We start from the raw sequence: 27,423 nt of genomic DNA, 5'->3' as shown, positions 1-27,423 counted from the left end.
GGCACACCCCCTGGGTGAAAGGCTCAGCTACAACTTGAACTTTACTTGGATGCAAAAACAACGTCACCTAAACATTTGTACCCTCATATCAATCTGAAATAAAAACTAACATGAGATACGGGTGGCACCTGTGGCTCAAAGGGTAGGGTGCTGGCTCCATATGCCAGAGGTGGCAGGTTCAAACCCAGCCCCGGCCAAAAACTGCAAATAAATAAATAAATAACATTAGATAAAATAAACAAAAACTAAAAGTGGCTACCTTTAATGGGGAAAAAAACACATGTACCCCTAATATTCTGAAATTTTAAAAAAACTATTTTTTAATAGCTTATGTGCCATAGGTCACATTCAAATAAATAGGACTGTTTGTGAATAAATGCTATGGTGTGAATGTTTGTCTCCCCTCCATTAAATTCACATGCTGAACTTCTAATCCCCAAGATGTCTCTGGGAGTTGCTAAATTATGAAAGAAGAGCCTTCATCTTTGGGATCAGTGCTCTTACAGAAGAGGCCCCAGGACCCTCATCCCTTCCACGGAGTGAGGACACAGCAAGAGGCCCTATCTGTGAGAACACGGGCCTGCACCAAACTGCAAGTCGGCTGGTGGCTTGATCTGGATGTGCCTTGATCTGGGATGTGCCGGCCTCTGGAACTGAAAGAAACAAAATTCTATTGTGTGTAAGCCACCCATTCTGTGGTATTTTGTTCCAGCAGCCAGAAAAGTCTAAGACGATGGATTACTGAATTTTCTCCTCCATTCCCCACACTGTACTTTAGTGTGTTTTCCATTTCTTGGTTAAATAATATTTAAGACATTTTAGTGCTGTAGCGTCTCTTTCACACTTACTCAATCACAAGCACGCCCGGTTGAGAGGGGAGGTATCAAAGACTTTTTAGACTACGCAGTACTTTGCTAACAGTGACACTCCATCCTCCCCCACACCTTTTTCACTTTCAAGAACTCAGATGCTCCTTTGTTCACCAACCTGGCACTGGCTGCCTTTCCTCCCTCTCTGAGGGACACAGCTGGCAGCGTCCTCGTGTTCTGCTCACTTTCCTGCACTGGGGAGCTGGCAGGACAATTAGGAAGGAACAATTCCTTTGAGCCTTAGAAGAGCTCCTGTTTCTTTTCCTTGAGGCCTGAGTGGCGCCTCACCCCTCCACAGAGCCGAGTAGACACAAGAAGGGCAGAGGAAGGGAGGGTACACTCCAAGGGACACCCCAGAACCTGGACAGTACACCCCAGAACCTGGACGCTGCCACCAAACCAAAAGATGTCAGAAGTCTACAGACCATGCTTCAGAGTCACCACAACCCAACCACCCCACCTCCACTCTCCAAGAACTATGGTGTTTTCTCTCCTCCTTCCAGAGGTCCTTTCCCCAACCCTGTGGAGAGAAGGAAGAGGGGAGAAAGTGGGTGTTTATGATATGCTGCCTCCACCATCACTAGGGGGGGTTCTTTCATGCTCCCCACTACTTCTCTCACAAAGCCCTGGTGAGCAGTGTCAGATGTGTCCAGCTCTAGTACCCAAGGGTTCTGTCCACCCTCAGCCCCGGGACAGCTGCTCGATGCCACCTGAATCTGGCCCAGGCTCTTATGGACCAACCCAGAAGTGCAAATTCTTTCCATTTTAATGAATGATGACTAAGTTCTAAAAGGTTTGGCTCCAAGTTGCAGAGAAGCCTATTTTCCTCACCTGGGCCCTGCAGCAAAGGAGAGCGAATAAGATTTCATGAGTAAAGCAGAGGAGACAGATGCAAAGGAGGAATGCCCCTGAAAGGGAAGGCTGTTCCCTGCAAAGGCCAGAGCTGCCCCCTAGGATCCACCCAGACTGACGGGAAGGGCCTGCTCCAGGTGACAGGGCCTGGGGCCAGCCTGTCGGAAACTTCATCTGCTCGTGCAAGAGACTGGAAAAATATGACTTTGGAACACAGTGTGGGTCTGTGATTTAGACAGGCAGGCACAGACACTATTTCTAAACAAACTATCATTGTGTTTGGTATTTTGAAATCAGAGAGCAGAGGGTGTGCTCCAGCTGGCTAAGGAGGGGACCGCAAACAAAAGGGGAGACAGGCCCGGAGGGAACCAGCAGGGCCAGTGTGGTACCAAGGCCAGCCCTGCAGAGCCCCGGCCGAGGCAATGCTGGACACTACAGAGAGGGTCACCCAAGAGGAGCCGGAGGATTCAGTGAAGAACTCAACAGGCCACAGTGTCAGGCAGGGACTCCCCAGACAAGATGCACAGCGACCTCACACTCTACTGCCTCCCCCAAACGTAAGTCTGAGGACCAAGGAGCTGCGGACACATTCCAGACCACAGCGTGAGGAATGGAGAGCTGGATCTGAAAGGACAGACAAAAAGTCAACACGAACATCCTTCATGTGTTCTATGTTATGTGGGATTATAAGGGTTGTTTCAGCATCTGTCCTTCAAATCTTCTACCTGTGCAGGTCTGACCTACATGGCACAGTGTTTTAAGAAGGTTGATGCCAAGTAAAGTTTATTTATTCAGGCTATAAACTGGCCTGCCTGTGAGATGCACCTGTCATTCAATTAATTCATAAATGATCACAGATCTTCTTTGTCCTAAAGTTGAGTATAAACACATATTGTCCTTCTAAAGAAATCCTTTCTGTGAATTTAAATCCATTGAAAACTGAATACCTGTGTCTGAATTACTTATAACGGATTTGCCTGGAATTGTCTTTTCTCCTTTAGTCAAGATCTTGAAAACCCAAACTTTGACATGATTCTAAAAGTAGAGAATTAATCTAATTAGGAAGGATCTTGAAGAGTAATTTAATTTATTCCACTTCAGGCAAGACTACACCAAAGCTGTTTCCAATAAGTGAAAATCTACCCTGTTCTTGATACCGGAATTTCGCTCTTCAGTAGGACCTTGGTCTTAGGGATTTGAGGAATGAACCTACAGACCACAGATCAGTGGCAAGACAGGATTTTTATTAGAAGTTAGAAAGGAATACAGAAGTAAAAGGCACCAGAGCTTCTGGCAGGGGGGAAGAACTAACTGGGGAGTTTGTACCTGGGCTCTTTATCTACAGGTAATAGGTCTTGAGAATTACACTTGGCCAGGACTTGGCAAATAGAAACAGGTTTTCATTGTTAATTAGTGTTACTGACAAAGGAATGAGCTCAGTCCCTCCAGCTCAGGACAAAAGGTCAGGGTGTTCCCTTCATGAACTTGCCCAAGCCTAGGAAAACTTGGGTCCCCTGTCCAGCCGTGAATGGGGTGGGGGGAGCCCTGTATTGTTATCACATCTCAGCAGGTCTGTGGGCTGTTAAGTAGTAGTCCTCTACAGGCCACGGTCAAGTCTTCATCCCTGGTACCCAGGACTGTGACTTTATCTGCAAAAAAGGTCTTTGCCAGTGTGTTTAATCAAGGACTGTGAGATGAGATTATAATGTATAATTGAAATTGCATGATACGTATCCTCGTAGGAGGCAGAAAAGGAAGGTACAGTCACACATGAACGTAGGAATGTGCTTAACACAGTCTCTCTCCAGCAGCAATAACTTTTTTTTTTTTTTTTCTGTTTTTGGCCAAGACTGGGTTTGAACCTGCCACCTCTGGCATATGGGGCCGGTGCCCTACTCCTTTGGGCCACAGGCGCCACCCCAGCAATAACTACTTAATAACAATAACTGTTACCATGATCATCACTGTTGTCTCCGTGATTATTATCATGAATGCTGCCAGCTGAGTGGGGGGCATGTACCCCAACACTGCTTTGCCCCCAAATAGTCCTTTCATCTTCACTCTGCTTTGACATTACCCAATTCCATGAGATCTCTGGAAAAATAAATTGCTAATCTTGGACAAAAATTCTAAAACCAACCTCAATCCACTTCTATAAAATACGTCAAACTAGAACTAAATGGAAGTCTTTTTTTCCTTGAATTACCAAATATTATTACCAAGACAGACATGCTTCTGTTGTCCATTTCTTTATTTCTGGAAAAAAAAGAAAAAAAAAATTCTACTCTGTGTTTGGTTTTCCCTTGGTTTGGCCAGAATGATCCTGGATTTCTCCCTTCCCAGTTATATGTCCAAGAAATGTTTCTATTATTTTACATACATGAAGCTGTTTACATAGTTCTATAAACATATTTAAGTGTGTTTAGCTAATTGTAGGTCCTTTGAAAAGCAAAAGACTGCTTCCCCAAATTGTGAATTTATCCAGGTCTCCACGCACAGAGGTTTGGTGTGCCTGATCTCAAATAAATCTCATAAAAACCAGGAAACGAAGGTGTTTTATTTCTATTTGGGGGGTTATAAAATTACATCTCTGGGAGAGTAAATAACTTGTTGAACATTGTGGGCAATGTTCATAAGTGGTCGAGCCTTGTCTCAGCCCACACCAAAGCCCACACTGTCTCATAGGACTGGCCATGCTGCCCTCAGCCATCTGCCCGCTGGCTTCTCACCCTCAGAGCAGAGAAGAGCAACCAGGAGCTGTCTCGGGCACTCTGAAAGGTGACAGCAGCGAGTGGCCCTGAGGGAGGGTCTACATTTCTGTAGCCAAAACCCCATAAAGAGCCGCCACCTCCACCAAGGTCTATAGCTCTAACAGCTTAAAAACCATTGGAGCCATGCCCGTCCTCGCCCTGGTAGCAAATGTGCAATTATGTTCCCTTTTCTTTCATGTGCTGCACACTTCCACCCAGCTCCACCTGCCTTCTCCCCGCAGGCGCTGATGCCCTGAGCATCCACACCTGGGCGGGGAGGGGGGCAGATGGATCGGGGCTCCTCAAACGGAGATGACGAGGGAAGCCACGGCAACCCACCCCAACAGGACAGGAAGTCAGGAAATTTCCTCTTCTGGCCCTCATGCTCTTTCTTACGTGGCAGTAACCTGAGTTCCTTCTGTCCCATCTCAGTTTTTTGTAGGCCTTGGGAATACAGCTATGGCTTATTTTCCTGTTAACACTTACCCTGGTAACGCTTATAGGTAACACTTTCTTTCGTACATATTTCACTTCACTGTTAAAAGGATGTCAAAGCGTGGAGACCGGCCTAACCGGTGGCATTTGCTGAATGCTCACTCCATGACCCGGCCCTGGGCAGGTCACCAGCACACATACGAACACACATGGAAGAACAGAAAAGAAGGGGGAAGGCGCTCCTCCGGGAGTCTGACACAGCCGGCGCGGAGACGCGAAGGCTGCCTGACATGGGTGGGGGCTTGCTGTGTGGGGGTCGAGGTCTGTGGTGTCCAGCAAATAGTCACTTGCTAACCAGCATCCCCTGGACCAGCTCTTGCCCCCTAGATGATGGCCTTTAAAGAAAAGAGAAGAAGAAAAAAAGACTTGCAAGATTAAGACCAAGTCTGACATTCAAAAACCACCAGAAGTTTACATAAATGGCAGTATTTTGAAACTGAAACATCTGCATGATCTGAACTCTGCAAAGGGCATTTATATCACGAGGAGTATTTGTGGCTACATGTTACCACACACCAGCCCCAGGCAGGGTGTCTTTTTCTCACTTGGATGCTGTCACACGTTTGCTTTTGTCTTTCAGAAGAACAACTCACCGCAAGAAAAAAAATTAATTTTTTCTTCGTTTAGGAAAAGTAGTTTTGCAAGCAATATGTGGATAATACTCCCCTGAAACCCTCTTAACTGTTTTGCCATCATTTGGCACATGGAAATATATATCCTCATAATTTCATATATTTCAATAGCATGGTAGCATCTTCACATAACCTCACTTGTTTTCAACACTATTCTGATAAGTAAGCAGGAAAACCATTTCAAACTGCCTACTCAGCTGTGGAGCAAGAAGTTTCAAGATAGTTTATTTCAGTTTTCTCTAAGAATCAGATATTCTTACATGAGGTTTTTAAAAATGGGGCGGCGCCTGTGGCTCAAAGGACTAGGGCACCAGGCCCACATGCCAGAGGTGGTGGGTTAAAACCCAGCCCTGGCCAAAAAATGAAAAAAAAAAAAAAAATTAAAAAGAGTCTATTTAATATAGAGAGGATTTTATTTTTTTTATTAAATGATAGCTGTGTTCATTAATGCAATCATGGGGTACAGTGTGGTGTTTTCATATACAATTTGAAATATTTTCATCAAACTGGTTAACATAGCCTTCATGTCATTTTTCCAGTTATTGTGTTAAGACGTTTATATTCTATTCTTAGAAAGGTTCACTTGTACCCTTGTAAGATAAACCACAGAGGTGATCCCTCCAATCACTCTCCTTCCACCCATCCACCCCCCCTTCCCTCTCCTCCCCCTCCCTTCTCCTCTTATCCTTAGGCTATAGTTAGGTTATAGCTTTCATATGAAAACTATAAATTAGTTTCATAATGGGGCTGTGTACATTGGATATTTTTTCTTCCATTCTTGTGATACTTTGCTAAGAAGAACATTTTTCAGTTCCATCCATGTAAACATGAAGGAGGTAAAGTCTCCATCTTTCTTTATGGCTGCATAGTATTCCATGGTGCACATATACTACAGTTTATTAACCTATTCATGGATCTATGGGCACTTGGGCTTCTTCCATGACCTGGCAATTATGAATTGGGCTGCAATAAACATTCTGATACAAATATCTTTGTTGTAATGTGATTTTTGGTCTTCTGGATATATACCTAATAAAGGAATTATAGGATCAAATGGCAGGTCTATTTTTAGTTCTCTAAGTGTTCTCCAGACGTCTTTCCAAAAGGAACGTATTAGTTTGCATTCCCACCAGCAGTGTAGAAGTGTTCCCTTTTCTTCACATCCACGCCAGCATCTCTAGATTTGGGATTTTGTGATATGCGCTTTGTGATAATCTTACTGGAGTTAGATGATATCTCAAAGTAGTTTTGATTTGCATTTCTCTAATGATTAAGGATGGTGAGCATTTTTCATATATCTACAGGCCATACGCCTATCTTCTTTAGTGAAATTCCTCTTCAAGTCCTTTGCCCACCCCATGATGGGATCACTTGTTTTTTTCTTGGTAATACATTTGAGTTCTCTATGGATTCTGGTTATTAAACCTTTGTCGGAGACATAACCTGAAAATATCTTCTCCCATTCTGAGGGCTGTCTGCTTGCTTTACTTACTGTGTTCCTGGCTGTGCAGAAGCTCTTTAGTTTGATCAGGTCCCAATAGTGTATTTTTGATGTTGCTTCAATTGCCCAGGGAGTCCTCCTCATAAAATTTTCGCCCAGGCCGATTTTTTCAAGTGTTTTCCCTACACTTTCTTCTAGTATTTGAGAGGATTTTAAAAGGCAGCACAGCGCCATCTGCCTACCTACCCTCTTCTTTATACCTCTGATTCCAGGACAGGGCGGCCTCAGTGTTCTGCCCAGCCCCCCACCTGTGGGTGTGGTTGATAATGAATGAGGCATCAGCAGCTCCCAGTTTAGCTGGATCTGGAGATGAGCAGATACACATGGATCAGTCCACTTACACCCCTGTGAAGAAGTGCCAAAGGCTGGTTAATTTGCAAAGAAAGGAGCTATATTCAGCTCACTGTTTTATAGACTGTACAAAAAGCAAGCTGCTTACAAGGGTACAAGTGAACCTTTCTAAGAGTAGAATATGAATATCTTAACACAATAACTAAGAAAATGACATGAAGGCTATGTTAACCAGTTTGATGAAAATATTTCAAATTGTATGTGAAAACACCACACTGTACCCCAGAATTGCTTTAATGTACATAGTTATGATTTAATAAAAAAAAAGAAAAAGAAAAAGAAATTTGGAAAATAAAGAACACATTCCTCTAATTTAAACATTTAATCTTCATAAAAGTTATGTTGAGAAACTTTAAAAAAAAAAAAAAAAAAGCAAGCTGCCACCCTCAGTGCCTGGTGAAGGCTTCAGGAAGCTTCCAGTGGAGGCAGAAGGGGGACAGGTATGTCACAGGGAGGTGAAGGAGCTAGAGGTGGAAGAGGGTGCCAGGGCCTTTCCAACACCAGCTTTCACATGAACTGACAAAGTGAGAACTGGCTCATTATTGTTGGGAGAGCACCCAGCCCTTCATAAGGGAGCTGCCCCGAGGCCCAAACACCTCCCATGGCCCCACCTCACACTGGGGATCATATTTCAACATTTCAATTTCAAACCGTATCAATAGATATGAATATAGAGATATAGAGGTGTAGATAATATAGATATAGATGATAGATAATGTATCTACCTCCTATATCAAAAAGATATAGCTGGACCCAGGGCATCCCCACAGCTTGGGCCTGACCCCAGCAGCGGCCCTGCCTTTCACCTCCCTGCCCTCGCTGCCTTGCTCTGTCCTTCCCTCTCTTGCCAGCTGGAATCAGCCCCAGCCCTCACAGATTGCTGTCCCTTCTGTCTCATCAAACTCAGGGGCTTCTTTGGGCTCCTGACTCCCTCTGCGGGATGTGCTGTGGCAGAGCACTCTGAGGACTCAACAGTACTGACATTTGGAGCCCCAGCTTCTGCTGCTAGGTGTTCCTGGGCAGGGCAAAGCTGTTTCTGAGCTGGGTGTTCCTGGCAAAGCCGTTTCTGAGCCCTGGTGCATTTTAACCAGAACATACTCAACATCGCAGTGTACAGATTTCAGTCTGCCTGGCATCTTGGCCTCTTACAGTCCACAAAACAATTTCCTTTATAGGCTTACGAGATTAGGAAAAGAACTTTGTAAATATCTGAAATACTGTCTTTCTGAAATACTAAAGTAAATGCTGACTTCTAGTTAAGCGTAAGGGGACCAGGATCCATAGGTGACACGTTCTTGTATGAGACAAGAGGCAATCACGGCTAGGCTTTCTGCCCTGCCACACATCAGGATCTGGATTAATTTTTCCCAGCTTCTGATGTATTTGGCAGGAGTGAAAAAGCAGCCTAACTCTTTGTAAGTTTACATTTCATTCAGGAGACCCAATTTCAGACAGTCCAGGGTTAGGGCCCAGGGCCGGGCACAGTGGCTCACGCCTGCAAACACAGCACTCCAGGAGGCCAAGGCGGGTGGATTGCCTGAGCTCAGGAGTTTGAGACCAGCCTAAGCAAGAATCAGACCCCTGTCTGTACTAAAGAGAGAAAAATTAGCTGGGCATGGTAGTGGGTACCTGTAGTCCCAGCCACTTGGAGGCTGAGACAGGAGGATCACTTGAGCCCAAGAGTTTGAGGTTGCTATGAGCTATGAGGCCACAACACTCTAGCCTGGGGGTGAGACTTATCTCAGAAATAAAACAAAACAAATAAACAGAGTTAAGACCTGGGCTTCTGGGTTCAGGGCTGGGGCTAGGGGAGATATGAGGGCTATAGAGAAGGTTGAGGGTGGTTTTCTAGAGAGCAAGGTGCCCAGAGGCTGAAACAAAAGAAGATCCTTTTCTTGGAAGGATGCATCTGTGGGAAGAAGATCCTTTTCTGTCCAGGGGATGCACCTGTGGGAAGAAGGGAGAAGAGCAAGTGGAAGCTGCTGGACTTCAGCCGCCTTCCCGGCTAAAGGCGGTCATGACCCCTCAGAGAGCTGCAGAGAAACAGAGGGGAGCATGCGAAGGAGCAAAGAGACAGAAGAGAGACAAAAAAGTCTTGGAAGCTTGGGCCAGATCAGATGTGCCCAAGAGACAGTGACTAGAAAAACAGAAAGTAGAAATGCAGGCAAAATGGACATCATATTTTATGCTGTAAAAACTCCTAAATAATGACACTGAGTTTGAAAGTGATTCCTGGATGGATGGAAATTTAAAAAAATGACTTTCCGCTCTTTCACTTTTTTGTTTCGGTAGGAACCCAAAGAATCCAGGAGGTTGATGCTGAGCATGCTACTCATTCACCCAATAGCTTGCGTGGCCAGGTGGCTCCTGGCTGACCCAGGGAAGAATTGAGAGCCTGGTACTGTATTACCAGGCACTGTATCCTCACTTCTGCTTTGGTGAATAAAAGGAAGAAAGGAGATGATACCACCAGGTTTGTGCAGGCAGCGGCCAGTGGGAACATGCCCTTGGCAAAGGACTCAACCCGAAATCCAGTGTCTAATCCTTTGCACAGTCCTCCCCACACTGTTGTATTTGGGATATTTGTTGGCACCTCTTGTGTTTGGCAAAGAGCTCATATCGAAGGCTAGAGCCTGAGGTGCACCCAGCGAGCTGGCACTTTCTCTTTAATTACACACACGCTTGGTTTGGAAATGCTTCTGTGTCTGTAATGCACAAGGGAGCATATTTTAAGTTTTAAGCAAAGAACATGGCACCACCCACCACTTTAATCTTCCCCAACCAGACTCCAAATCCCACAGCCGGGGTTCTGTAGCTGAATAAGCCACAGCAACAATGTTTGAAGTCCCAGTTAGACTCCATGCTATTTTCTCATCATCTCACTCTTTAAATGTAAAGCTTAAAGTAAACATGGGGCTTCTGCGGAGAAGTTTCTGGAGCAAAGGGCAGCTGAAGGCAAGTGACGGCAGCCAGTGGCTCTCAGATCGTCTTATGGCATGGGCAGGAAATAGACGTGGGCCTGGTCATGTCAGGGCTGATTTTTTAGGAATTTCTAGAATAAATATTAATGTAAGTGTGGGTGAGAAGAAAGAACAGGTTCAGCCAGAGGGTTCACTGGAAAATTGTAAGTCATCTGATCAGGACAATAAGAAGACTGCACTGTTGTGATATTCAAGTGTGTGAACCTTGACTAACTCAGCCCTGGGCTCAGCTATTTAGAAAGAGCTGTTGTATGATATCCTGGTTTGCATATTTTGTTCCTGTGCTAAATTTTGTTTTAGGGTAATCAGCTAGTGAGTCCTTAGCAATTCATGAACCATCCTATTCATTAGTTAGTCCATGAGTAGAATTTTAGTCAGGCCTGTTTTTAGGTGCAGAGCAATGATTCATTCTGGAAAATTAGATAGAAGATCTGCAAAAAAAAACCACATTTATTCTGGCTTTGTAGCAATTGCAGCAGTAAGTTTTCAGTGTTTATAAAGTAAAAAAGACAAGTTGTGGCTATTTCTGCCACCTCCACATATGGAGCTGGTGTCCTACTCCTTTGAGCCACAGATGCCACCCTCCCATTAGGTTTTTAAACTAGTTGTGGGTGAGGCCCTGTGTTGCAGGCTGAGGGGGTATCTCTGTTCAGCCATGTGCCCCTCTCTGGCCTCTCAACCCACCTTGATTCTTGCAACAAAGGTCTAAGAATGGATATTCAGCTTCCAGTCACCCAGTACGCCTGGGTCTTCTATCACTGTCATCTCCACATAGACACTTGATAACATTTCAGAAACACCACCTGTGGCAAGCAGCTTTAATAGGGTGAGGTGGGCAGACACCAAGCTCACAGGTCTTGAAGTAGAAACCCATGATGGCTGTATGTCTCTGCATTTTGTCACTCCAGGTTTAATATTAAATGATTGCAAAAAAAATAAATAATTATAGGGAAAAAATGCAAATAATTATTTTAAATAATTTAAGTTATTCTGATATTACGATAATAGATACTAAATTTATTACTGAAAACCCCCCTTTTGCATTAAGCCAGGTGGGGCTTTCATCTGAATTCCGCCCGCATCCTCAAGCCAACTGCGGGTCCGTGGGTCCGTCCTGATCTAACCCAGAGGTACTTCAGCAGCTCCAAAACGCTGTCTATGGCTCAGTGCCATGCCATGGTTCTTTTGGCAACCAGGTTCTCGCCTCACTTCTAAGTACCTATCCCCCCCCCCATGAGTCGTTGACCCAGGTCCCAGTTTCTAAGTGCCAAGTCTCATAATTGGCTTTGCAATGACAGCAGTAAAAATAAAAAATTAAAACACACTTTGAGAAATAATAATAACAGCATATCTTTGAGTAACTAGCAACACATTGTCGAGTAATAAGAATCGGAATCGCACTTGGGGGGCACTCCTTACACGCTAGGCAGTTTCCTGAGCGCGGTTCACTGGCTCCATGCACTAGCGGACTCTCCCAGGCCGCCGGTCGCTTCCAGGCTGGGCACAGATGGGAAACTGACCAGGAGCGGAGGCCTCCACCTGCTAAGTGTCCGGACCTCAAGGCTCCTGACCTTCAATTTATACACGCTGCAGTTTGCCCCGCCTGCAACCTCAAGACAGTCACAAATGCAGCAAGCGGAGCCTGCCGCTGGGGCTCCCCGAATCCCTTCCGCCGAGGAGGGGGAGGGGGCGGCTCCTCTCTGGAGGCACCCGCTGCCCTGGGCCCTGAAGCTCCAGAAACTGGCATCAGCACCGGCCTCACACCTGTGCCAGGGAACCAAGCTCATTGAAGTCACAGTAATTCCACATGGCAGGAAAATAGGCAGGAGCCTATAGCATTTATTTGAAAAACGTTTTAAAATCATCTTTAAAGGGCCTTTTTTTAGAATAAGTAATGCCCCCCCAACTCAAAATATAACAATCAGTTTACATGAAGTCATTGAGAGAATATAAAACAAAGACGTGTTTAATCAAGCAGAATATAGTTTTTTCCAGGTCGTGCTAAAAAAGTGAGACAAAATGGAAACAGGACGTGCTCGAAGTCGGTTCAAAGTCAGGCAGCCGTGACTCATAACTTGCTCTGCCACTCACCAGCAGTGTGGAGTGAGGATTTTAACTTAGAACCTGAGTCCCTGTCTGCAGGTGTTAACTGGGACAGCTGTGACACGCTGCCCTGCCACGCTGCTGGGTTCAGCACAGCGTGGTGCGTCGCTGACGTCATGGGGATGATGTCACACCTGGGCAAAGCCCCTTCCTCTCCCGTCACTGTCATCTCCACATGGACACTGTAGTGATGACATTCCAGAAACACCAACTGTTCCAACAGGGCCAGGGTGGACACCGTGACGGTGATAACCACAGACCATCACTGCGGGCTATGGGGATTCCTCCCAGACAACAGAGCGAGCACTTAGCAATCGCTAAATGAGTCTTCAAAGGAAAAGGATGGAGAAAGCAGCATGGAGGGATAGAACTCTAAAAGAGCTAGGGTGGGTTAGTGTCTTGAAGAGGTAGAAGACACTATGTGCAACACCCTGCACAGACGTTCTGCCTTGCCGCTCCTGGTATCAAGCAAATTTCCAATAAGCTTCATCAAGGGCCTTTCTCTTTTCTCAATCACCATTATAGGCCATATTCAACATGAGCATGAGTCATACTGATGATCCTTAAGTCAGCTAAGGGTCTTGTTTTTAAAAATACTCATTCTTGGGAGGCGCCTGTGGCTCAAAGGAGTAGGGCGCCGGCCCCATATACCAGAGGTGGCAGGTTCAAACCCGGCCCCAGCCAAAACAAAAACAAAAAACAAAAAAAACACTCATTCTCAGGGAATTTTGCAATGACTGAAGTTAATCACGTAAAACTGAAGTTATGTACCAGGCTAGAGATTCAAGGCACAATGGAGCTGATGCACAGGGTAATAGGAAGAATGAAAGTGTAAAGGGTCAGAGCATTTGTAAGTACCTAAAATGACATTTATTTAAGAACAGCAGAGCCAGGATGTGGTGTATTTACAAGGTGAGACATGGAAGTCTGAGCATGGTCTATCTTGACATTTTTGAGGCAGAAACTGCAAATGCCATCCAGCTATAACCACAGAAGACAATCCTTATGAGAATTTTGAAAAGAAGTTGAGAAATATGTTGGAACAAATGACAGTTCTTCAGCCTCCCACAACACCAAATTGTGGAAAGATTTCAGAAGTTGTCTGTATAAATAAAATATGAATATCAAAGTTCATAGTTCCCTTTCTGAAAGGAATGTTTATCTTTGTTTATGCAAAGAATTGGAAATCAAAATATGAGTTAAGATTAGCTATTCTTTCCATAGTAATGTGTCTGATTTTCATTGTCAATGAAAGAGAAAAAAGCAAAACTCAAATGTGTTCATTATTTCATAAAAATCGGCTACTTAGTCCTCTCCCTTTCTGAGTTGTGTTACCTAAAACAGTTTGACCCTCTTGTTCATAATTCAGATCTGTTTAATCTCAGCTCACATATCCTCCATACACTTGACTGCTCTAATCTTAAATTCCAAACCAAATCAAAAATCTTAGTTCAAAGTCTTCATTTATTCTAAGCTTAAACGGGGCAACGATGTGACAGAACCTCCAGCAAATGTCAATACCATCATGACTGCACCATAGAAAAGGAAAACGTGTCAGTCCCATTCACTCTTACAAATGAAAAGGCCACACCTTAAATATAATACTTCTCAAAGATTTTAGGGATTACATAAATTACACATTTCTTCCATTCTTGAGTTCAGAACCAGTTGAAAATAAGACACAGGAAACCAACAGACATAGGTTAAACTGATGACTTTATTAATGATAAACCAATTGGAGACAGTGAAGTTATATTTGTGGATCAAAAAATCTACTAATACTCTTTACCTGCCAACTCCTTACTCTAATCTAGTGTTTTTTTAATTTATTTTTATTTTTTTTATTGTTTGGGATTCATTGAGGGTACAAAGAATTAGTTTACACTGATTGCATTTGTTAAAGTCCCTCTTATAATTGTGTCCTGCCCACAAGAGATGTGCCTTACACTGTGACTCCCATCCTCTCTCCTCCTTTGCCCCACTTGCTCATTCCCCTACCCCCCCTTGTATTAGCTCATCTACTGCCTTCATATTAGAATAGAGTCCATTGGATTCTAATCCAGTGTTTTTCAACCTTTTTTATCTCATGTTACCCTTAAACCTATGGTTAAACTTCCATGGCACACTGAAATTATGTTGATCAAAAAAAAAAAAGAGTAAAAGGAAGGATATACTTACTGTGCTTTGAATTTCTTTTGAAAATAATTTAATTAATGATCTTTAAAAAATTTTGCAGCACATCTGAGCTCCTCTCATGGCACACTAGTTAAAAATCACTGCTCTAACCTTACACCCAAACCCCTCTCCAGCACCCAAGGGAAAGTTTGGAGCTACCTCTAGAGAGGAAAACAGGAAGTTTAAAGTCCTTGATAGAGCGCTACCCAATTAATGCACCTGTTATCACCTAGCAATTAAGTGAGTGACTTCTCTGCAGGAAGGAGTGAGTCAGGTGTGGGGCCAGAGGCCAGGAGTGTTATTCTGGTGGAGGTCCTTCAACATAGAAACGGGACTCCAGGAAAAGGGACTTTCTCTCCAGGTAGCACTCAATTCTATATCCTCCATAAGATAAAACTGGAGCATATTAAGAGCATGACCAGGACAGCAAGCGCTTTGAGACCCTATATCATGACAAATGGGCCCAATGGCAGGACTCCATGGAAGTAACACCTTCCTTCCAACAGCTGGATGGGTCCTCCACCAGATCTGTGTGGTCCTGCAGCAAAGGCATGCTTCTTGCTTGCTTCCCCACCCTTAGGCAGAGCCATGTGCCTATCCTGGACAATGAAATGTGAGCAGAGATGACCTGTATCTCCTCTAGACTAAGGCAAAGAAAAGTTCCCCTTAGTGCCAGCCTCTCCTCCCTGTGCGGTGAGTAGGCGGTCCCAGTTCCAAATGGAAGGGCTGTGTAGGATGGAGCCTCTGTTAGCCGAGGACCTGAGAGAGAGTCAGGAAGGTAAGTCAGAGCCATAGAGAACAGTAAGCGAAGGAGGTGGAGGCTCTTCCCAGCATGTGGAATCAATTCTGAAATCAGGAATGATTTTCATTCCCTGTGAAATATTTGCTAAGCAAGGTTTCAGAGCTGCTGTGGCCCAAAGAATGTTTCACAGGGCCATTCCTCCAGGTGGGAAAGCTCACCTACACTGTCCTGACCCTATTCCACTTCTGTGCGCTGAGGCTGGGGGATGCATGTAGCCTGTCTTTTCCATTTATAAGTCTCTGGAATGGCCATATAAGTCACTGGCCATATGCAGACCTGATAGACCACTATGTAATCAGTCAGAGATGTCAAAATGAGGGTCTAAGTCATGCTTTGAGGTGCCTCTAAGTTGTTTCCCTGGTGGAGAGAATCCTACAGTGAGCCCTTGATAGCTGCCCACCTCCTTGCATTGACCAGCTCCTTACATGGACCTAATTCTCATAGACTAGACATGTACCACGTGTACATATCAGTACAGTGGGCCTAGTTCCTTATGGTGAGCACTTCCCTGTGTCGACTGGTTTATTACAGTCCCTTGGGTGGTCATTTTACAGAGGCTCTACCATATTTAGAAAAAAGGGAACAAAGTCATGTTGGCAGTCACAGTGTTGCCCATCAAGCATTGTGATTAAACAAGGCAGAAGTGACTACAGTTACATCTTCCTGGAGCCAACAATTGACTGGAGACACCTTGTTCTGAGATGGCAAAACACGAAGTAGAAGCATTCTGCATCCCTGAGTCACCTGGTGCAGGACAGCAGTCCTGGGGAGTTACATGGACCTACAGACTTTTCAGGGAAAATAAATTGTTGTTAAGTTAAACCACTGAGATTTGAGCTGCTTCTTGCTGTGGCCTGGTCCGACCAAGTCCATCTCATGTAAATCATGGAGCAAAACATTGAAGTTCCTCAGAGCTCAGCCCAGATCCTACTTTTCTTCTCACTCCATGGGTTCTTCTGCAGGGATTTCATTTATTTCCTCGGCTTTAAACATCATCTGTTTGCAGGTGACTCTGCTCCAAGGCTTACCCCAGACAACTCTGAGTTATACCTGCTGTCCTGGCCTCATCATTTGTGCCCCTCTCATTCTCAAAAGTGCCCCAGTTTGGATAATTAAATTTGGGGGTTACATTATCTATATGTCAATTACAGATGCCCCTTAGTTGAAAATATGGTAAGTCAAAAAAATGTATTTAATACTAGCAACACAACACACTGTACCAATTTGTAATGCTTCAACTTATGATTTTTTGACTTTATGATGGTACAAAAAATGCAATAGGCGCTTAGTTGAAATCGTAACCCCATCATAAGCCCTACGGTGCTCCTTGACTCACAGCAGCAAGTCTGGATAAATCCACTGTAAAGCTGAGAAACTATATCAAACCATGGTAATTCCAGCGTGATTTTGTCTGTTCATTTCCTGGACTTCTGTTTGTGCCTCTGCATCTCTCTCCTTCATTGTTCTGTCCTCCCTTTGGTCCCCCAACAGTCTGTGCTCCTCCCTGCCCCAGTGAGTTTGTACTCATTCTGTTTATATAGCAGACTTTTAGATGTTCGCTCAAGTTCACATTCTCCTCACCCAGAGAGGAGACTCGGAGTCTCCTGCTAGACTCCGGTTCTCAGTGCAGTTATTGTGGCCAGGGAGTATCATTCTAAGCAAAGTGGCATGAGCAGAAGCAATGCTGACCACTCCCAGGCCTACCCATAAAAATGCCCCCACATGCCCCTTCCCCTCATCTCTCATTGGCTGCAATGGAGACGGCCACTAATGCAACTCTGGTGGACACATGCAGGAGACAGCAGATCTTCTGTCAGAATGGGTCCTACAATGTGGTCCCAGAATGTGTCCTGCCTTCTGCCCAGCACAGAGATACCTGAGTATGAAAGACACTTCTGCTGTGCTTAAGCCCCTATATAGTGGCGGTCTATTATGATAGCACTGTTGTAACAGAAACCCTTGCCTGCAGCACGATCAACCATTCACCCCCGCCACCCCCGCCATGCACACTCGCCCTGCACACCCCTACCCTCCTATTTTAGGTAGAGGTTTGTATGTATTATGATGCCTCCCAACTCCCTCATCTGTTCTAATTTGCTCTGTCATTGTTTCCTCTGCACCTGATCCTTTCCTTTCACTTTACTCAGCACAGTGCACAATCATATCTTAATTTGTGTGGCATTTATCTGAAGGGGCTGTCCACACCTAACCCGTGAGATCTGACAGATCAGACTCTCTTGTCCACCATGGTGACAGACATGGAGCCTGCACGGTGCTGGGCATATAGCAGTCACTTAATTTTAAAATGTGGAGGAGGAACAAATAAATGAAAAGGCAGCATCAAGGGGATACTTTTTTTCATCACAAGGTCACAAATTCTAGGCCAAAAATCACAGAGAATTAAAATACAGAGTCTGGAGATATTTTTTAACCTTTATTCATTCAGAATACTACTCTAGGCCACTCTGCAATCAAGAAAAAGCCCCAAACTTTTCAGGAGGGTTAACAGACGAAATGATATAACAATATTGGCCCTATATGTACAAGCAAGAAATTGATTTTTATTATTTTTATAAAACCTCTTCATAAACATGTACACTTCCTCCCATCAAAAATGCATTAACAAGGTCATGCTTATATATCTAGTCAGCACAAGAGAAAAATGGCAATTTATACTGAACTAAAGTCTTGTACTAGACTGCTCACAACTCCCAAGCTGTATCTGTTGAACTTTTCAATGGCATTAATTATGTGGCATTGTCAACAATTATATGAAAAGAACTTCACTAATTTTTAAAAGCTAGGATTACTCAAAAAGCTCTGTATTGCAAATAACATCTGGAGTATTACATTTAGTCCTAAATGGCAAAATTACTTATGTGTTTTCTGCAGTCATTTGTGTAACAGATATAGGAAAATTAACGCTATGTAAGAGATCAAGTTCTTATATTTTCACCTAAGAGTCTATTTAAGTAATGTCAATTGTTATCTAAGTGATTAAAAAATAAACCAATGTTAAATACTAACTGCACAAAATCTAAAATAAAATGGCCACATTACATTGAATTACATTATATAGATAGATTAAAAGCTGCTACTTGAAGCCTTTTTAAAAATTTAACGTTTCTGACATCATTTTCCACCATTCCATCAATTCTTCCTTCTCCTCTTCTTTCCTTTCAGAAAATGACTCCAGTTCAAAATTAACCTGAAGCAGACAATCAATAATATATTGTTATCAAACCACATATATATTTTTAAAAACTGAAATAAAACAATAGGGGTAGTTTCAGAGCTTGTACAATAAGCTCAACCCAGCCATCAAAATTAAAGTAGATCCTAAAAAAATCTCTTGTGATAAACAAAGCACACTTGGGGGCGGGGGATCAAAAGGCCTTGTGTTTAAGATGTGCTTTGATTTAACAGCTTAGAAGACACATATAATTCAACAAAATCCCTGCCTCAATCTCTTGATATAACATGTAACTTATAGTCTTCTGCCTTTGACCACCACTCAGCTCCTCCTATCAGCCTGGAATTTTTTAATAACTGAAGGAACACAGAAGCGCACAAGTCGGTGTGCAGGAGTCCCAAACCACAAGGTTCTGCTTTCCAGAATCCTGCATTTGTTGAAGAAACTGATGGAAGAACATACATCTTTAAACCCCTCTCCTTGTCAACAGGGGTCCTCGTCAGGTCCATGAAGAATCTGCACTCTGCAAAAGGGCTGTCCAAGCTCCGTACCAGCCCCTCAGAACTCCTTCCAGACAGGACTGAGTGTTCCCTGATTCAGCTACCTGAATCCCTGCTTACTCTGGACTGTGACTACACTCACTACGTCCTGGGACTAGCACACACTTGAAACACTGAGGATCAAAACAGTTAAACCTTTCACACAACCTGTTCCTGGGGCTACCTTTTTTCCAGGTCTCATTTCCCACACAGACCTTGTTTCCATACATATCTGGCCTCGTGCTCACATGCACACAGTCAAAGCCAAAGCACCAGAGAAAAACTCAAGATGTTTTATTTGCAACAACCAAGCATTTATAATGTAAACATTGGGTGCACAAACAAAAATCCAATAAATTCTTTTTAAGTAAGCCTTTTGATAGAAATCCTGTAGCCTTCTCACAGTCCCAGTAACATAACACAAAGATAGTAATAAACTCTGCTCTAAAAGAAGTTCTGGTCTCATCACCATCACCTTCCTAGCAAAATAAATGTTATCTACTTCAATGGGGTTTGACAGCACTTTGCACAGAGAGATTTACTTATAGTATGTGCTTAATTATCCTGTATGTATCATTTATTTCAAATACTTATTAAGGCACTGTGCTAGACACTAGAGAAAAAAAATGAAACAGAATTCCAGTTAGACTGAAATCAAGATGAGCATATAAAAGTTTAATTCTTTTTTTTAAGTTTTACTTTCTTGTGGATCTCTTCACATTGAAAAGTATTAAATCACCCAATGAGACCATGCACAAGTCACTTAACTTGGTTAGGCCTTAGTTTTATCATCTGTTAAATGGAGATAATTATACCTCACAGGCTTATTATGAAGAGTAAATAAAAGCCACTTACATATGCCTGACAATGGCAAGTGCTTAATTATTATTAGCCCAACTGTCAGTATAGGGCTTAGCTATTAGGATCACTTACCCCCACAGCAGGGCTGTAAGGAACAGCCACTTTCTTTGTTATTGCCAGATAGCCTGGAGCCGAGGCTGTAAGTTTGTAATTTCCAGGAACCAGCAATCTCCAGTAATCACCATCCTTTGCTGTAGGAAAATAGACTATCAGATCATAAAGCACATATGTGAAATGCACAATTCTGCCATCTAAGGAACACCCACTATAGCTCACATCAACTTTGATTTTTTATTCGGGAAAGGAATAAGGAATATATAGTGAATTTTTGATGAAGTTCTACTGAAGAGAATATGAAGCTCTCTCCACAGGTCTTGTTTCTCACAGCTACTTTACAGAAGTGAGGGGTCAATTGTCTAATAAACCTCCTAAAGTGTAGATCCGGTAATCACACATCAGAAGTAATGCAGGTAAAAAGATAGATGACATCCCCAACCTGCAGGGTCACAGCCTCTGGGCACCACAGGTGAACACCTGATAGTTGGTCCAAAGAGCCTCTTCAGAATCCCTGAGGCCCTTGTTAGAAACGGAGCTTTCAAATTGCTAAATTAAATGATTCACTCACAAGGTCCACCCCATCCACACTTTTTTTCACTCCTTCCTTCCAGGAACATTTCAAGGCCTCCAGGACAACACACCTCATTTCCTCTCCACCTCCCACTTGTTTGCTAGTGGCCCCTCATCACCCTCCCTGGAAAATCTGGAGTATCCTTGAGCCTCTACTCCTCAGATTTCCTTGCTTTCTAGCTTTGTATTCCCTAAGATAGAGTTTCCCAAACCTTTCACATCACAGTATACAGAGAAAGGACCATCTGCATGGCACACTAGGGCCAACAGACAGAAGAGGTTAATAATTCCAGGGACTCTCCCTGAGGGCCAAGGCGGGCCATGTCTTGGCATATTAGCTGGCCAGACATGCTGGCATCTAGCAGGCTGTTGATAAGTATTTGTTAAGTAAACAAAGCAATAAGAGTTTTACAGGACAAATAATAAAGATTTAGAAAAAAAATCCAAACTATAAGGGTGAAAGTTAAGAAAGAGGTAATGATACAGTGTGATTTGGGAAATATGTCAAAGGTTAATTATGAGGTCAAGAACTATTGTAAAGAGTTTACAGCTTTGAAAAATGTTGTTACTGAAAACATCCTAATAAATGATAAACTAAAATCAGCTGGATTGATGTTTTGTTATTGACAGAAGTAGGTAGATTTGTCAGGCAAATACAATCATTTTCCCCACACTGGGAAAGGAAATGAAATGGAGCTCTTAAACCTGAAAGTAACAGGCTTCCCACCTCCGTCCTGTAGCAGCTGTCTAACCTTGAACTACTGGATTCACTAGACAGATTAAATGAAGAAATGTTAAGTGTCTGAGAAGTACAGGGCACACAGTCTTCACTCCTGCCTCCCTGGCAGACCCTATTTGCAGCTCTGGAGTCTCCTTCTGGGGACAGAAGTCACTGGCCCTGACTCCGCAGAGCCGCAGGCTGCCCAGGTGACCTGCCGCAGCCTGGCGTCTAAGTCACCCAGCCCCCACCCCCACCCGGCCTCACTAACCACAGTGACTGTCACTACCGGGAGGCAGAGAGACACTGTGAAGAGCCATGAGCCATTTCATGGTTCTGCCTAGAAGAGTGTAAGAATGTAATTATGATATCTACTCTTGCAGGAACCCAGGGCCTTGGGGGCATGCCAGGGAACACCCACCGGATGTAATGTCATGGTCTATTCCCTCCACGGAGATGGTTGCATTAGCAATGGGGTTCCCTTGAAGATCGCGGACAAAACCTTTAACTCCACGGTGTATCTGTGAGGGTCAAGAAAAAACAAAATTCCCTATTAGTAATGATCTAAAATATGTTTCACACCAAGCATCTCCTTATTTTCTAGCAAAATACTGTGGCTTCCCGTTGTTTAAGAATCCAAACTTTCTATTCTGCTTTTTCTTAAATGGAAAAATGAGAAATAACCTGAAAATTAATACCTTGTTCTGAGTCTAAGAAAAACTTTTAAGTACCTTCCACAGCATAAAAAATCCTGTCATATTTGTAAAATTCTGGTCTTAGCACATATTGTTACTTCCTCTCCCTCTTAAAGGTGGTCACCCATGCATCCTTTATGGGGCCACCGTCAGTTAATAAGACTATTATGTTGGAGCCTATTAGCATTAGCTCACTCTGGGAGGAAAAGATATATACTCTGACTACTTTTGGATAAAACCATTTAACAATATTATTTTGACTGAAAATAAGAGGCATGAAAGAGCAGTGAACTTAAATAAGGGAAACTGGATACTGATTTGGAAAGAAATCAGAAGAGGCGTCACTGAGAACAATCTCTCTGAACTAAGTTATACTCATCAATGAGCTGATACAATGCAAACTACAAAAAACAGCTTTTTCTTTATTTTGAGAAGATAATTCCTCTAATTATGTATTTGAAAGGACACGAAGTCAATTCAGGTCTTTCAGAAACGATTGCTTCTGAAACATCAAAGTAATTAACTAAACTTGATTATCACCAAATATACCCTCACCTCCCCAATGCCCAGATGGTACCTCACCCAATTCGGCTCTAGAAGATGAATTTTCTTTTGATACTGATGATAACTATTTTTATACAGAAAGCACAGTAAGTCTCCTGTATCCCTTTGTTATCAGAGAATAAATCTGGCAGTGGTAAAATGTTTCATCAAAGAGATGCCCCTCGTTACTAGCAATATCTTTTTGCATTTGCCATTTTCTTAAAAAATGAACTTCTAAAATTCCCTAACATGTAATATTTTGCTCAAAAGCCAATTTAAAAATGGTAAAAAGCTATGCATGCCTCAGTATAAGGAATTTATTGCAACTAGTATAGGGAAAAGAGAATAAATTTATTTTTTAAAGTTTTTGTGGCAAAAAAAAAATAAATAAAAGAAGAAGAATTCATGGCTTAGAGAATCTCTAACTTTTCTCCAAGGCTTATTTATGAATTAGCCAACCAAAATCGAAAGAGTTTGAAATTTAGCCATGAAAACATGAAACATGAAAAATTAGCTTTTAAATGACAAGGTAAGAGTTGTTCTTGGTCAGAAGAATCCTGGAGAAGATGATGAGGGGTCCACACAGGGACCACATGGGGCAGAAAACCAAAGCGAAAAAAGCACTTTCAATTCCTTAACATAAGCCCTATGCAATAACATTTAGAAAGATCCTAGCTGGTAAAAGAGAAATTATTTACCCACAAGTACCTCATTATTCTTGAGGGTTGATGTTTTCAATATTATAAAACTTAGAGACTAAGTTTTAAATTTCCTCATCACTGGAAAATAAGTTAATCACTACAAAAAAAGTATCATGCGCCTGCATTAGACACAAATGTAGCAACTGTGTGAAGTTAACATTGGCGATTTTACTTTTCTCTGCCTCTGCAGTCCAAGACCCCTTGCCCCGTACAGTTTAGTAAATGTCTGATATGTCAGCTGTGGGTCACAACTTTCTTGTGTGAAAATTCCCACTGTAACAAGTCTCAGTGGAAGTGTTATGAGCTGTCACGACTCCCCAGGAATTCAGACTGGAAAATGCTGTCATTTTATGGCTTTTGCGAAGGCAGAAGTTCAAATTTCACTCTCGCCTGGGGAAGCTATTTTACTGCACTCATCTCTCCCGCAATGATCATTCTCTAGATTCCAGGACATTTCGGTTTCAACCAAGGCTAAAGTATCCAGAGAATTCACCATCGTTACTAGGACTGTTTATACCAGGGGCCCTACGCCTCATGTACCTCAGTGTCAACTAGGTCAAAATGGAGCTTCTGGGGTCTGCCCTGCCAGGAGTGTGATTCATTGCCAGAACAGGAAACTCATTTTTAACTAGAACTCCACATCATTTGATGAGAGTGCTCATGACCATGACCATTCTCTGAGAAATTCTTTGAGAATTCTGAGAACTAGATGATTGTAAAACTATTAAGATGGAGGGAGGCTTTTCTTAGCAAACTATCTACCTTAATTAGCTTTACAATTCTAGTGCCAGCAAACGTGTTTAAAACTCTGCAAGAGATTTCCTCTCAACCAATTACAGAATTAGATCTCCTAGTCACCTATTTTCTGTAAGATGTAAACTAGTCCATGCTTAGATTCTAGGCCCAGGTGTTCAATTACTAATTAGCACCATTGTCAAAAAAGCAAGAACACCATAGAATTCCTGGCAGTCTTTGGTGATCTTTCACCAGCCTTTGATTCCCTGAACTGGAGTGTTCTGTGACGCAAGCTGTACGCACTGGTCATAAATCCCACTCCCACTGTTTCCACACAGCTTGCATCGTAATATTCACGACATCTGGGGCAGGTCACCTGGACCTGCAGATACAGCAAACTCTCATTTCCAGTGGCATAAAACAGGACTGTGTAATTTTTATAAAAATTGATATAAACCATCAGATGAATTGATGAATGTCCACTTGTCACCATAAATATAACAAAAATGCTCCTTTCTCCTGATGGTATAAATTTGCATTTTATTTTATTTTATTTATTTATTTTTTGCAGTTTTTGGCGGGGGCTGGGTTTGAACCCACCACCTCTGGTATATGGGGCTGGCGCCCTACTCCTCTGAGCCACAGGTGCCACCCTACATTATGTTTTTTCTCAAGAACTAAGAGACAACTTAAGCCACAGCTCAGCCTGTTTTGTAATTGATGATCAGGATGATGCCCTTACTGGCATCAACTTTAGGAAATCTCTAGTAGTCAGGAATTTAGTAATTAGTGTACCTCCACGAAGCCTTTTCTACACTCCCCTCACGGGGCTAGGGACCCTTCTGGGGACTGCCATTGCTCAGCATAGTAAACCTTTGTCTCTGCATTTGTCACCCTCTCTTGTCATCAGGTCCTCCTTTGTCTGACCTCACTAATGTGAAGCCTTCTTGAGGTCAGTCACTATCCCCAGAGTGCCTGGGACACAAAGGTAGCTCAATAAATTTCTGCTGAAAAAACACATATGTAAAGTGAAAAGCAGTGTAGTAAGAAGGCATTCCTTGATATCTAAGTGGAGAACACATCAAATAGCCCCATCTTACTTCCTTTACCCCCAAATACACTTTTTAGTTAACTCTGCTATGGAAATATCTGTCCAAATATGGCCATCCTCAAAGGAGATATTTCACTGAGGTTCTCATCTAGGTTGTTCCAGGGTCAATGTGGCTAATTATCCTTCGTTTTGATTCCTGAAAAATACCTTTTTATGCTAACATACAGCAGGAATTCTTTTTTTTTTTTTTTTTTTTTTTTAGAGACTGAGTCTCACTTTATTGCCCTTGGTAAAGTGTTGTGGAGTCACAGCTCTCAGCAACCTCCAACTCCTGGGCTTAGGTGATTCTCCTGCCTCAGTCTCCCAAGTAGCTGGGACTACAGGCATCCACCACAACGTCCGAGCTATTTTTTGTTGCAGTTTGGCCAGGGCCGGGTTTGAACCTGCCACCCTCAGTATATGGGGCCAGTGCCCTACTCACTGAGCCACAGGTGCTGCCGAGGAATCCGCTTTTTAAAATACAAGCCTGTGTAATCTGTTTTCTGTGATCATGGTCTATCATCTGTGGATCTATTCCGTGATCGTTGCTGGTAAGGTATCACAGTACATGGTCAGTTGACATATGTAAAGGACTCCTCAGCTGATTCGTGATTTTTAGAGCAGACTTTACTCACAGGTGCCCATGGTGACTGCAGTGGGAGAGAATGGCTGGACTCAACTCCTAATTTTATTTTAGTTTTTTTTATTCTTTTTTTTTTTGTAGAACAGCATTAGTCTATGTGTATATACTTATATGTCCGGGTATAGATGTAAGTAGGGAAATGTCTAGTAGTATTGTTTATGTCAAATTAGTCTAACAAATTAGTCTGGGCTGTCTCCAGCACAAGAAACACTTGACCTCAGGAGTGAATTCCACATCTGGTATGAAAACTGAAGGCTGTTGAGGCTCTGGAGCCAAGAACCGTGTCTCTAGGCCTTACCTCTGTCTCCGCCCTTGGTGCCAGTATCTACTGGGGGGGGGGGGCAGCAGGAGGTGGCCAGGGTGCCGTCTGCATCAGTGAGGAACCTGTCTTCTGGCAGATGAGGAGATGCCCCAAACTCTAAACAGACCCCACTGGGATGGCTGCATAAGTGACCATCTGGTAAGAATCCAGGCAGTATGGATAGCATAGTGGCTCTGGAACTAAAAAGCCTGCATTCAGGCAAGCTGTCTAATCTCGTGTTGCCTCTGATTCATCTTCAGATGACAGTGACGATGATGGTGACATCTCTCATAACGTAGTTGTGAGGATTAAGTGCACCGTTACATACAAGGCATTTATAATAGTGCCTGGGAGATGATAAATGCCTGATAAATGTGGACTGGCATCGTCATTACCACCTGAGATCCTGCTGAGTGTAGGGTGAGAAGGTGAGGCACTCCGGGCAGAGCACCAGGACCTGCTCACTCTCAGCTGTGGCCCTGCGTGGACGGCCCAGGAAGGTGAGGCACGCTGGGCAAAACACTAAGACCCGCTCACTCTCAGCTGTGGCCCTGCACAGACAGCCCAGTGAGCACCTGACATTTGGCACTCCCAGGCCTCTCCCCTCACTCCTGTCCTGGCTGTTTTCCAGATGCCTCACAGGCCAACGTGACCAAGACGGCAGACGGTCTGGAATTGGCTGTGCTTAGAATAATGCAGGTGAGAACAAGATTCTACCTCTCACCTCCACACTCTCCCGTGGAGTCAGTTCTCTGTGAATAGCGACCAGCCTCAAACTATGATGAATGAAAGTGAGCCGCTACTGGCCCCTGTTCTCATTCTGGGCAAAGGGGTTCCCCTGGACTCCTCTCACTCCAGGCTTACTGAGTGAATCTGCCACATGTGCCAGGCCGTGTTTACCTGCTCCAGGTAGCTAATGAGGGAGTTCTTGTTGTCCTCCCAGTAGCTCTTCAGAGTCGCTTCAGGTGGGAACTTCTCACAGCTGAGCTCCACGGTGATCTCAAAACAGTTGCTGCTGAGGTAATTGAAGTCTTGCATCCCTGCAGAGCACCAGATGGAAAATCAGACCCAAGTGTGGGGACCAAAGCGCCACACAGGCCTCTCTGCTGTACTGAGTCCCAAGTAAAAGACACACCCGCAGTGCACCTGGGAAATAAGGGGAATTGCCTGCTACAGGGACCTGAACAACATACTGTGGGGTTCTTATTACCTCAAAAGCACAGACTGTCTCAGGTTCTAAGCAATTGTTTGGCCGAATATAGTACT

At 43.4% G+C, this 27,423-nt stretch overlaps 1 protein-coding gene across 1 annotated transcript in view; it reads right to left on the bottom strand.

Annotated features, from left to right (window-relative positions):
• Positions 1-17,934: 17,934 nt before the first annotated feature.
• Positions 17,935-27,423, bottom strand: part of CPE (carboxypeptidase E) — a 117,418-nt gene continuing 107,929 nt past the window's right edge. Inside the window, exons 6-9 of the mRNA XM_003800490.2 lie at positions 27,058-27,197; positions 21,871-21,970; positions 20,177-20,295; positions 17,935-18,719 (exon numbers count right to left, since the gene is read on the bottom strand). Of these exons, the coding sequence (XP_003800538.1) occupies positions 18,621-18,719; positions 20,177-20,295; positions 21,871-21,970; positions 27,058-27,197 (458 nt within the window). The 3' untranslated portion in view covers positions 17,935-18,620. The remainder of the gene's footprint in view (positions 18,720-20,176; positions 20,296-21,870; positions 21,971-27,057; positions 27,198-27,423) is intronic.

This window comes from Otolemur garnettii, unplaced genomic scaffold (assembly GCF_000181295.1).
Source record: "Otolemur garnettii isolate 467f Iridium unplaced genomic scaffold, OtoGar3 scaffold00177, whole genome shotgun sequence".
NCBI classification, from domain to species: domain Eukaryota; kingdom Metazoa; phylum Chordata; class Mammalia; order Primates; family Galagidae; genus Otolemur; species Otolemur garnettii.
Note: the sequence above shows the minus strand (reverse complement) of the source record. Positions and strands in the feature narration are given on the sequence as shown.